General features: G+C 30.7%; 1 protein-coding gene across 3 annotated transcripts in view; it reads left to right on the forward strand.

Annotated features, from left to right (window-relative positions):
* Positions 1-10,560: 10,560 nt before the first annotated feature.
* The window catches only part of LOC108693806 (ATP-binding cassette sub-family D member 3), an 11,662-nt gene continuing 9,066 nt past the window's right edge, over positions 10,561-13,156 (forward strand). For 2 of the 3 annotated variants that reach the window (XR_001932045.1, XM_018202956.1), the window contains exons 1-2: positions 10,561-11,130; positions 11,202-11,247. Coding sequence is in view for 2 of the 3 variants with exons in the window: in XM_018202956.1 (XP_018058445.1) it covers positions 10,856-11,130; positions 11,202-11,247 (321 nt within the window). In the remaining variant the exon portion in view is untranslated. The remainder of the gene's footprint in view (positions 11,131-11,201; positions 11,248-13,156) is intronic. The other variant, XM_018202957.1, reaches the window with a different exon arrangement.

Raw genomic sequence — 13,156 nt, forward strand, 5'->3', positions numbered from 1 at the left:
TCTAGAGGTCAAAAAAATTGATTTTTAAATTGTATTTTTCGCAAATATTTGGATTGTAGAATGAGTACATAAAAAGATTTTTGCAAAGGTTACAAAGATATAGTGCCTTTGTAAGAAGCTCTGAGCGCGCTCCGCCCTGCACTCAGAAGCTGGTAATAAAGCATTGTATAGGGATTATATTTCGACTCAGATTCAGGCGATCGTTATTTCTGAAAGTTGAAGGTACTAGAAATTTCTGTTTTGAAAATAGGGTCGATTCTAATCTATCTATAGAGGAGCAGCTGTTTGTATGTTAGTGTTACTTCGAACATTGGACGCAAGCAAGTTCTTTGTGTATCAAATATGTATTTCATATACTTTTAATAAAATGGACAGAAAAGGTTCGAGAAAACAACAAACTTATGATTGTCAGATTGTCGGAAAAAATGACATTTCAGAAGCAATCGATTTATAATTGAGAAGGATGTAGAATTTACGAGTCGACAAATTTTAAAAATTTGCCGATGTTGGCAAAAAAATTGAAGACTTCTCTGAAAATACTAATTTTTCTGTTTCGAGAGAATTTAGTTACTGCATCTTAAATTTTTTTGGTATTTTTACTTAGGAGTACAAAGTAAATTTCCGCCGTTTACAAAAGACGGCGCCACTAATAAACTATAGTTAACATTGTTTGATGTAAAATGATATATCGTAAGATTGGACATCCGCAACAACATAATCTTGAAATATTAGCGATTTTATATCAGCATCATATATTTTTTTTTATACGAAAATGTCGAGTTTTGAGCCGAATAAGCGTCATTTGCGGGAACTTTTGATTTAATTCTTTAATTTGAAGAAATTTGCAGCTGAGGCTCATAGATTGCTTGTAGAAGCATATGGTGATGCTGCCTTAAGTGAGAGAAGTTGTCGTGAGTGATTTCAAAAGTTTAAGAACGATGAATTTGACGTAGAAGACAAAGAACGTAGCGGAAGGCCGAAAGTGTACGAAGACGCGGAATTGGAAGCATTATTGGATGAATGATTCGTGTCAAATGCAAAAAGAATTTGCACTTACATTAGGAGTGACTCAACAAACAATTTCATATCGTTTGAAATCATTGGAAATGATTCAAAAACAAGAGAATTGGGTTCCATATGAACTGAAGCCGAAACATTGAACGCCGATTTTTCACATGTAAAATGCTGCTTGCCAGACAAGATAACGAAAGGGTTTTTTACCTCGTATAGTCACTGATAATGAAAAATGGATTCACTACGATAACCCAAAGAAGAGGAAATCATGGGGACCACCTGGCCATGCTTTAATCATCGACAGCCAAGCCGAATATTCATGGAAAAAAACTCATGTTGTATATTTGATGGGATCAGCTTGGTGTCGTGTATTATGAATTGCTCAAACCGAACAAGACCATTACTGGGGCTCTCTACCGAACACAATTGATGAGATTGAGCCGAGCACTCAAGAAAAAACGCGCCCACTACTAGACACGTCCAGACATGACAAAATTATTCTCCTGCATAATAATGCTTGACCACATGCGGCGCCGGTCAAAACTTACTTAGAAACACTCAAATGGGAAGTTCTATCCGCCGTATTCTCCAGACATTGCTCTTTCCGATTACCACTTGTTCCGATCGATGACACATGGTCTGTCTTCACATCATATGAAGATACCAAAAATCGATGATTGGATAGCCTCAAAAGATGAAGCGTTCTTCCGACGCGGTATCCACATGCTACCAGAAAGATGGGAAAAAGTAGTGGCTAGCGATGGCCATTACTTTGAATAAAATTATGTACCGTTCTTTCACAATAAATGCTTAATTTTTTATAAAAACGGCGGAAACTTATTTGTACTCCCAATACCATTGCAATTCTTGTAGTATGTAAACAGTATAAAAGTGATATTCAATTTAATCATACATCATCTCGAAGCTTAGAATTCAAAATTCACGTAAAATGTAATTGTAACGAAACTTTCATCAACTCATCGCCATTTATTAATAAAGTTTTTGAAATAAATTGTCGAATTGTTTTTATTTTTCGTCTGTTGGGCGTATACATGAGAAGGTATAAATTTATTTTGCTGTTATATGGACATTTGTCAGGAACCTCTACATATATTTATACAGTTGTCTTGATAATATTTATTTGGCAGCGTATAAAGTCCTCAGTGTATAAAGCGATTCTAAAAAGTGCTGTGATAAACGAAAAAATGAAAAATAAAGAAGCTGGAAATATTGAAAATCATCTTACGATGTCTGGCGACTTGGAAAAAAAGAGATTATTCTTCTTTATTTGGTGTGTCTACACTTATTGGTAAATATTCAAAAAAAGTGCTTGATTCTCTGTAGTGAAAAGCAGTTTTTGTCAAGGATGTAACTTACGGAATAACAAAAAAAAATGAAAATATTGATGAATGTAATGAATGGTGTGATACACACGAAGAAAATTGTGCTATTAATCATAGCGGAAGTGCAGGAAAGGAAATCGACGTTATTACTGAAATGTTTCTAAAGTTAAAAAATGAACACGATTCTTTATATGAAGTACATGACAAAACATTCAAGGGCATTTTAGATGTTAATCCATATAGAGATGAAGCTATAGTATTGAAAAAAGAGTGCATGGGTCACGTTGAGAAAAGAATGGGCAGAAGACTTCGAAATATAAAGAAAAGTAACAAAGGTATCAGTAGCAAAGGTACTAAGAAATTAGCTGATAAAATGGTGAACTCACGAAATACTATGGCTTGGCTATTTGAAGACATCCAGACTCTGTGGAAGATATGAAGAAAGAAATCTGGGCAACATATTATCATAAAAATTCCACTGATGAATCCACTAACCTGCATCATCAAAATTGCCCGGAGGGCGAGAACAGTTGATGTAAGTGGCGTAAAGTGGCCGGCACGCTAGTTTCCAGCACTCGTATTCACTCAATTCAAATATATGGAAAATAATCAAACTCATTTATGAAAATTTATCGAGTGAGTTGCTGGAACGTGAGTTGTTGGATACAGAAATGCAAAATAATAATGAATCTTTGAACACGCTGATTTGGAACTTTACTTCGAAACACCTGCATTGTGCAGCAAAGATGATTGAAATCGCAACTTTTTTAGCCGTGATAATATTTAATGAAGGATTTGTACCCATTTTAAAAATAAGGGACGTAATGGGAGTGACTATTGGCAAGTGGAAATGCACACACAGCCGTAACGAAGCTCGTATTCGTTGATCAGAGCAGCGTTCGTCTGATTTCAGAAAAAAACCAACGGGCGCAACTCAGAGCAGCTCTGCATGATATGTACGAGAAGGAGGAAGATGCCCTTTATAGTTTTGGAATAGCAGATTGATTGTAAGTAATATTATTCGAGTGTTCTCTCTCTCTCTCTCTCTCTCTCTCTCTCTCTCTCTCTCAGAAAAATTGGAAAGTACTTTTCAAAATGACGCCATTTTTTTCTAATATTTTTTTTTATCTTAGATCAAACAATAGCCAAACTCATATGCTTTAAGAATCTCTTTGATTTTTTATCAGACGAGCAGAACAGCCGCAATCATGTGTAGCACTTTTTTTTTCAAGATCTTACCTGATAGTTATATAAGGCTGTTATATAACATAACTGTTATATAAGGCTTATTTCTTGAAAAATTATAATAAAAAAAATTCAAAAAAATATTTGAAATATGTATTAATATGTAGAAAAACCCCTGATTTGAATAGACCTTATGAATTTTTCAGAAAAATAGCTTAAAAATCAAACTTCTAGACAAAATCCCCCCTTCGTTACTTCTAATTTCATCTTTTTTTCTTACTTGTAACATAAGATTTATAATTCTATCTATATATATTCGCAAAATATTATAATTATAATTGCTTGGTGATTAATAGGTGGATTAACTAATCACCTATTAGTGATTAATCATTATTTTATTGAAATCGTTATTGTTCACTTTATAGTGTCCATCGTCCATTTTTCTAAAAATTCTCCATGTCTGTCGTAACGTCTCTGCCCTAGAGAAATTGCTTCAACATACGTGATTAATCTATCACATTTTATTCCATAAACGCATGCATTTTTTTCACGGCGTTATTCTTCTCTTATACTTTACACTATCTACACGAAGTAGTTCTTTTAAAGCTAAACATTTTTTATTTTATCCTTTTTTTCCTCAAATATCTAATATTTGTTATTAGAGTTAAAAATGGCAGAAAATTATATACTGCACGGTTATAAAGTACAAATCTTATTTATATTCATTCATGCATTTAATTTGCAAAAAATAAAAAAATAGATTTGTACTTACTATGTTCCTAATTTTATATACATATATACACATATACGATTTTATTAAGGTTCTTCTTTTCTTATTAAGGTTTATCACAACTATCTTAAAAAAGCGACAACTCACAAAAACTCTTGTTAATTATATTTTAATAACAATATTTTTCAACAATTTACAACAACTTTATTTTTTGCTTTCTGATATCACAATTAGAGATATAGAGAACTTTCTATTTGATGACACAAGTCGACACAAGTTCTATCTTTGTCATTCTCTGAATATCAAGGAGAATAGAACGATACTTGTGCCGATTTGCGTTATTTATTATAGTAGTGATGAATAGTAAGAGTTTTAATATTCTACATTCTAGGGAATCAATCACATAACTTTTTCCTTTTAATGCATAAACATGAAGAGTGAACATTTTTTATATGTACATACGTATACATTTGTCCATTACATGTATAAAATTTTCACTTTTCACATTTCCGCTCTAAAGAAAAAGTTACATAATCAATACTCTGATTCCAGAAACGAAGAAAAAAACAAGGAAGAAAAAAATAAATGTGCGGAAGATGAAAAAAATCGAATATAAGTATTATATTCTTTCCTTCTCTCTCCTCCTTTGTTTACACGAATATTAAACTATATAGCCATAATAAAATAGTCATGTGTTTCTATTTTTTTTTTAAATGTGCTCTTTCGCGCATTGTAATTTAAAATTTCGAAATTTATCAAAAAATGAAAGTAAGAAATGAATCGTTTATTATTCAAAGTAAAAAAGGACAGCAATCTTATAAGATTTATTTGAATTGTCCAAAATTTTTGCATTTAAAACAAGAAAATTTGAACATTGAAAAGAGAGAAAGCGAAGATATTGAATGCAAAACACAACGTGAACAAACTTATTAACAAAGATAAAAAGCAAAAGGAGAAAGGGAGAAAGTGCATCGAAAGAAGATGCATCGCCATCTTGTCAAACAAAAATATGCACACAAAATCATTTGGCGAGACGTATCACGACATTCGAAAACAGTGATATAATGTAGCATCAATTCGCTGCTTCATTTTTTCCACTCGCAGAAACTTTCGTATATGTTTTCACAGATTATCTGTCACTTTTCTTACATTACAGCACGCAAACAAAAAGGCGAGCAGCGTTTTAAAAATGATGGATATTATCGTATGATAATATCAGTTGACAAAAAATCGTAATGATGATGAATCAAATGCAAAACATATATTAGAGGGGACATGATCTTTCACGCCGGAAAATGTTATCTATCGGACGACGTATAGATTGCATCGATGTTATATCTTGAACGAGACTCAAAACTCTCTTTTTTTTATAAAGTCAAAAGAGATTCAGAAAGAGTCTCACTTTAAACAAGACTTAAAATTCTCTCTGTTCCTATTTCTTTTTTGCTTTAAAATAAGAGATAGAGAGAATTTTAAACCTCGTTTAAAGTCAAAATTATATTGGTGGAATCGGAAATCCATCTTAAGGCGGAAATTCTAAGATAAATGCAATATGTTAAAAATAATTTGAAAAAAATTACATTCTAAATTGCATTTAATACAAAAAAATTAGTTGACGATTTGGATCAAAAATTATTTCAATAAAAAGTAATATTTTTTAAATTTGCACTCTAATAAAAATATATGAAAATGTATTAAAATAATGATAAAAATCTCTATTTTTTTATAAATATAAGTACTTTACGAATTCCAAAATATTTATGTAAAGTTATATTGAGATGCAAACATTAATTGTTCTAATTCTTTTTTTTGTTGTAATTAGTTTGTAATAAATAAACAAAATATTTATTTATTATAAACTAATTGATGAATCTCAATGAAATTTTGCATAAGTCATTTTTAATACTTAAAATATTTATATTAAAAAAATTTTAATTTTTGTTATTATTTTTAAAATTTTTGTTTATAAATAAAATAAACTAATATTAAATAAAATCAATAATCTATAAAAATGTGTTACTCAATAAAAACAGAATGTTACGAACACAACTTTCACATGTATATTTAAAGCATAAATATTAATATATATGTGTTTTATGCACTTACAACTTCTTTAATTCTTACACCTGTTAAATTTTGAAGGCCGAAAGGCCTAAAGATTATAATAAGTTGAATACCGCAAATACTTTGTCCTTGATTTTGTTACGTAAAAATGTCATTTCATGGAGCTAATAAAAGCTGCCGTTTTATTTCCATTAATTTTTATATACAACGAAGTTGTATATATGCAGGTTATGCTCAAAGTTCGATAATGTTCAATTAATAGCGAAACATCGCTGAAATACATATTCATAGAAATAGAAATATATTTACCAAAATTAATTTTGGGAGCGAAGCAAAGAAAAAACCATGTTCGCTGCGATTTTTGAAAATGAGTGTTATTCACAATAATAAGTATCAAGATATATTTCAATAATTGGAGGAGAGCCAAGACATGAAATTGGCATAATTTCACAAATTATGAATTTTTTGATATTTCTAATCATTATATTTGGTCATCTACGATTCTATGATTTATTTATACCCGGTCAAAAATTTATTATACAAAGATATGTATAAATATGTATAAATATGTATAAACATTCATAATTATAATATAAAATATGTCCATATCCTTCTTTCTTTTGTAAAATTACTTTTTATTGTAATATAAATATTAATAATAATATTAATAATAATAATAATAATAATAATAATAATGGCTTTATTAAGATGCAGAGAGATATAGATTATAGATTCGGTAAACGTTATATATGCTATAATTGTTAATTTACCTTGAAGCATTTTTTTTTATTGATCAATTATAGTAAAATTCTTTCTTCTGATTAGTAAATCAAATGCTTTGAAGCATTATCATTTGTAATAAGGCTTTGGCTGTGTTCCAAAATTTATTGTCAGTACTGAAAATCTAATACATGTGACGAGACTACACCTTTAATGATGTATGAGAAAAAAAAGATGTAATGGATGACTCCTTAAAAAATGTCAATAATATATGTATATGTCGCTCAAAATTAGTTTAAACCTTGATATAATACAATTATATAATAAAATATGACAGAAATATAGAAAATAACACAATAAAGATATAAATAAAATTAATATAATTAATTAGTAGTAATTTAAATAGTAATCAATAGCGTATGAATATAAAGATATCGGTTTTTCCAATTTAGCAATGTAATGTGTGTTATTTTAGTTTATGTTCTAGAGCAAAGAATTTCTCGGTTCTTATCTGGTAAAAAATTTTTTATGCATGAATATGTATAAATATATATAAATATATACAAATATTCATAAACATGTATAATTATATACAATATATGAAATATGTCCACATCCCTCTTTTTTTTGTAAAATTACTTTTTAGTGTAATAGAAATAATAATGTGAAAACATAAAAAATAATTGAAGGGATAATTTTCATATTGTTCGTTTAAAAAAAAAATAAGTTTGAAAAAATCTAAAAAAAATTGCTCATATCAATTATTATAATTTTATATATAATTATACATAAGTAATTTTTTTACATTTCTTCAAACTTGATTTTTTCTAAAACAAATAGTGTGAAAATTATCCTTTTAATTATTTTCAATATTTTCGCATTATTATTAATATTTCACATTATTTCTCTATAATGTAATATAATGTAATATATATTATACATAACAATTTTATTTGTTAATTAAGAAAAATTATAACATTGATATACGTATTGTTATTAATAGTTTGTGTTCTGTGGATTTCTCGTAATTTTATAACAAAATCAAGCGCTTGAAATAATAATTATTAATCAGCAGTGACATCTGCTGCATCTAGAGTAAAATAATTTATTAAAGTAAAATAATATTGTATGTGTGCTATACATAGTTATACATTTAATGATACCAATTTTCTGAAATTTGCAAAGTAATAAAAATAGTAATAAAAGAGTCAGACCATTATCCGTTATTGATTTGCAAAAATAACTCGTTACCGTCTCTCAAAATATAACGAATCATTTACTTCTTTTCTTGATATTAATAATATATATAATATATTATAGCGTTTTTCATTGTGGCAAAACTTGTGCTTATTTATTGTTAGTGCACATTAAAGCCGTAGTACGCAATTCTAATCTAAATGTAAAAATAAGATATTTGAGATGATATAATGCCTAAAGTATATTTTATCAAATAGCATAATAAAGGATTAAGGATTTCGTGATTTAAGGACGTTCTTCGACTGCAGTTGTGCTCAACTTAATGAGCACATTAGTACTCACCATTATGAAAATAATTTATTTCACTTTTATATAATATAAGATGTTCCATAAGTATAAATAAAAAGGATCATACAGACCATCATCAGTATATAAAAATATCAAGAAATGTCAAAAAAAGAGTATATAATTCTATGTATTTCTTTTTTTAATATCTTGATGATGCTGATATCTTTCTGATGATATGTATTGATATGTACTGATAAATCTTGAAACGTCTATGTTATTGTATGTGATAATTTTAAATATATTAACTTTTAAATATATTAACGTTTAAAACATCTAGCGTCGTGGCTGTATCCTTTTTATTTATATTTTGTATTTTTAAGCCACCTTTAAACAGTTTAAATTTTTTTTTATTCCATAAGTGTTAATGTTTTTATACAATATAGTTAATTCTAATAAAACAAATATACAAATTATATAAAATAAAATTCTTTTTTATGGAGCTACTTATTTTGCTCAATGATTTCTTAAAAACGAATACCGGAAGCCATATTCAGACAAATTTCATATTATTCCTTGTGATATCAAGTTTTATGTTTCATTGTTTCAAAAAATTGTTAAGAAAAATTTTTTTACAATGAATAAAAAAACCACTTTCGAATAAGCTTTATTGTTAGGTAAGAATCCTATGTTAAACACTTTGAAGTGAAATATCTCGATTTTTAATCTCTCTCCGAGTATTAAGTTTTAAAAATATGTTCAGGATAACAAACTTTTTCTGTAAGTTTCAAAAAAAATCTAAAGAAAATAAATTTTTCGGAGAAAATCCTTAATTCGTTTTTATATTTTTATTAATCATACATCTTTACATTGATTGTACAGCGGCTTTAAAGTATGCGTAATTAAATAATAATATGCGTAATTAAATAACTTAATGTGTATTAAATAAAAAAGGCTTACATGCAGATTCTTGCAGTAATTATAAACATTCAAAAACTGTGATAAATATGTAGATATATAGATACATGTGCGTGTGTGTGTGCGTGTGCGCGTGTGTGTGTGCGCGTGTGTGTGTGCGTGCGTGCGCGTGTGTGCGTGCGTGCGCGTGTGTGTGTGCGTGCGTGCGCGTGTGTGCGTGCGTGCGCGTGTGTGTGTGCGTGCGTGCGTGTGTGTGCGTGCGTGCGTGTGTGTGTGTGTGTGTGTGCGCGCGTGCGTGTGTGTGTGTGTGTGTGTGTGCGCGTGCGTGCGTGTGTGTGTGTGTGTGTGCGCGCGCGCGCGCGTGTGTGTGTGTGTATATACGCTCTAATTACAATTAAAACTTTTACGTAAATAGAAATAAAGTATAAAGTAACGATAAAAGTAAGTAATGAAATCGTTACTATTACTCCAAAAATATAACTATGTTACTATTCAATTTCAAAGCGTTATTCAGAAGAAAATGTAATGTCGTTACTCAAGTGTTATCAAAAGAATTAATTTGTAACGGTAACGACGTTACAAATAACGCATTATTTGTTAACCCTGCTTTTCATATCTATTTAATATTTAATTTTTAATATTGTATATATACATATATGTTATGTTAAGTGTTATGTGTTTGAATATTTTAATATTTATTATTTTTGAATATTTTTAATATTTAACATAATGTTTTATGTTTTTTATTTTTTTTTCTATTTCTTTTTTTTAATGAAAAAACTTTTCTACAGTATTATAATTTCAGTTTTTATTTCTTGATAATTAAGAAATTTCATATAAATATATAGAAAATGTATACGTGTATATATTGTCAGTTTAGAATTAATTCGTTTCGCATTTCGCCCATGGGATCCCCCCCTCGGGATCCTCGAATCACTGCGCAACGATAGCTTCTAGCTATCTAGCATGTTGTTCAAATACATGGCGGATGTTTGCAATCTTGAAAGTAATTTGGAGTGCATACTTCGTATTTTGCACTTTTGCTGCCGGCATCCGGTATCCAGCCGGCATCCAGTGCGTGCAAGGAAGGAGAAAGAGAAGAAATGCGATGATTGCACAGTGCACAATACATCCGCAGATTTGCGGACTGGAGAAGGGGAAGAAGAAAAAGCTGGCATATACGACACGAGTATATGTTTCATCTCCGTTATTACGTACAATAGATATATATACTCTACTATTACGCGATCGCAGAAAGTCCACGCAGAATGCCGCTGATTGTGTCAACCATCGACGTCGGCAGTAGACAGTTCCTCATTCGTGCCTCTCTCTTTCTCCTCCTCTCCATCTTAAATCTCCCACTTAATCGTCGCTACCACCACCATCTCGGCACGACGTGATGGCATTTGACTCATCCGCTCTTGTCTTGGCTAACCTGACTTTATGCTCCAAAGGCTACGCGATAGTTCAATCGTCGCGCCAGGGCTGCCAGAACAGTGCAGCTAGTAACGCACGTACGCGAGCTCGACTCTCGACTGTCGACACCGAGTGCATCGAGATGGCACCGGCCCTCAGCAAATTCGCCACCAGACGTACCCTGGCCGGCGCGGTCGCGGTCAGCACGCTTATCTGGATACTAAGGAATCGTAGCAGGTGGACGAGTAAGAAGACCAAGTAAGTATTGCGCGTCAATCTCCATTTCGCTATCTATGAATGTGTCTTTGAGTAACGTTGAGTGCTTGCAGGAACCAATGGCCTATTAACAATGACATTCAGTACATTATCAAGGAGGTAAGAATGTAAAACGAGGCCTTTGTTAAAGAATTCTGAATCAGCTCCGAATGTCACAATTCATTGACGAGATTGGTTTAATATTGTTTCAATATTCGATGCTTCCAATCTCGTCCAGTCGACACAAATCGACATAAATATCATTCTATCTTTCTTGGTATTCCAGTGAGTAACAAAGGATAATCATTGAATTTAACCTCCTCATCTCCGATTTTGATTAAGTCTCATTCGATGCATATTGCACGAAATGAATGAATCTAGCACAAAAAAAGTCGCTTTGTCTTGCAAATCGAGATATTGTTATACTGATTCTATAATGAGTCTGTAATCGGTAATCCTAAGTCTTAACAAGGAAGTTGACTTAAGCCAACTTGTACGACTAACATTCTTCTTCTTCTTAGCTTAATCCGAAGATAGTAACGATAGTTAACGCTGATTGGTCAATTTCATTGATTAAGCTATTTCATTGACTACAGACTCATTGTAGAATCAGCATAAAGTTTATGGAGATTTAGCAGGTTAGAAAATCTGTCATGTGTATTAATGGCATAGACGGGATTAGACATTTTCCAGAAAAGTGAAATGTTAATACCAACAAAAATTTCTAAACGACATAATTTTAATTTCTAGATTGCTAGCATTATACAAATAATCATATACAGAGTTAGGCAATTTAGAGCTGCGAGTAGCTTCTTAATAGACATAAATCAGAAGTCAGAAGCTAAAAATTGACGACTGTGATTGATCAATTTTTAGCTTCTGATTTTTGATTTATGATTAATGCTTATTATAGAAAGGATTCCATTACATATATAATACATATATATATAATACGTATATATATAATATGATAAAACGTACGTGTACAACACATATAACGTATAATATTACATATAAAAAACATGTAATATGTTTAATATATGTCCAACTTTGTTCATACATGATTTTTCTTCTGCTTTAAAAATAAATTTTCTGCTTTAAAAGCAATTATTTTCTATATAATTTTCTAAATTATTTTCTATATAATTTTCGTTTTTATAATAGAGAATTTGTTTTTAAAACAGAGAATTTGTTTTTAAAGCAAACAAAGATCATAACCAAAACCAATTCTCTGCTATAAAAACAAAAAGTATGTAATAGTATTACATAAAAATTATGTAATTAATATTATACAAGGAGTAAAAATTATATAGAAAATGTGTTTTTAAAACAGAGAATTACATATGTTTTCCGAAAAACTAACAGATTTTTTTACTATTTTTTTACTACTAACTTACGTAATATAATCAATCTGTAGAAAATTTATTATAATTGTATTAGGTGTACAACTTTGCTTCCGCCATTTTTTTCCGAAATTCGAGGCTTTATTGTAAAAAACTGGTTAGGTTAGGTATACATTTATGATTCAAAGTATTGTCCATCGCTGGCCACTACTTTCTTCTATCTTTCGGGTAGCGTACGAATCCCGCGTCGAAAAAACTGGTCATCTTTTGAGGCTATTCACGAATCGATCCAATTTTTTACTTCTTCATAAGACCGGAAGTGCTGGTCAGCCAGGCCGTGTGCCATTGATCGAAACAAGTGATAGTCAGAGGGAGCAACGTCTGAAGAATACGGCGGGTGGGGTAGGACTTCCCATTTCAACGTTTCCAAGTATGTCTTGATCACTTTCGCAACATGGGGTCGAGCATTGTCATGCTGCAAAATCATTTTATCGTGTCTCTCGTTGTATTGCGGCCGTTTGTCTTTCAATGCTCGGCTCAAACGCATCAATTGCGTTCGATACCGATCGCCTGTGATTGTTTCAGTTGGTTTTACATAATACACTACGTCGAGCTGGTCCCACCAAATACAGAGCATGACCTTGGACGTCAAAATCACCGTTCTTGAAGCGTTGAAACCACTCACG

This window comes from Atta colombica, unplaced genomic scaffold (assembly GCF_001594045.1).
Source record: "Atta colombica isolate Treedump-2 unplaced genomic scaffold, Acol1.0 scaffold11, whole genome shotgun sequence".
Taxonomy (NCBI): Eukaryota; Metazoa; Arthropoda; class Insecta; order Hymenoptera; family Formicidae; genus Atta; species Atta colombica.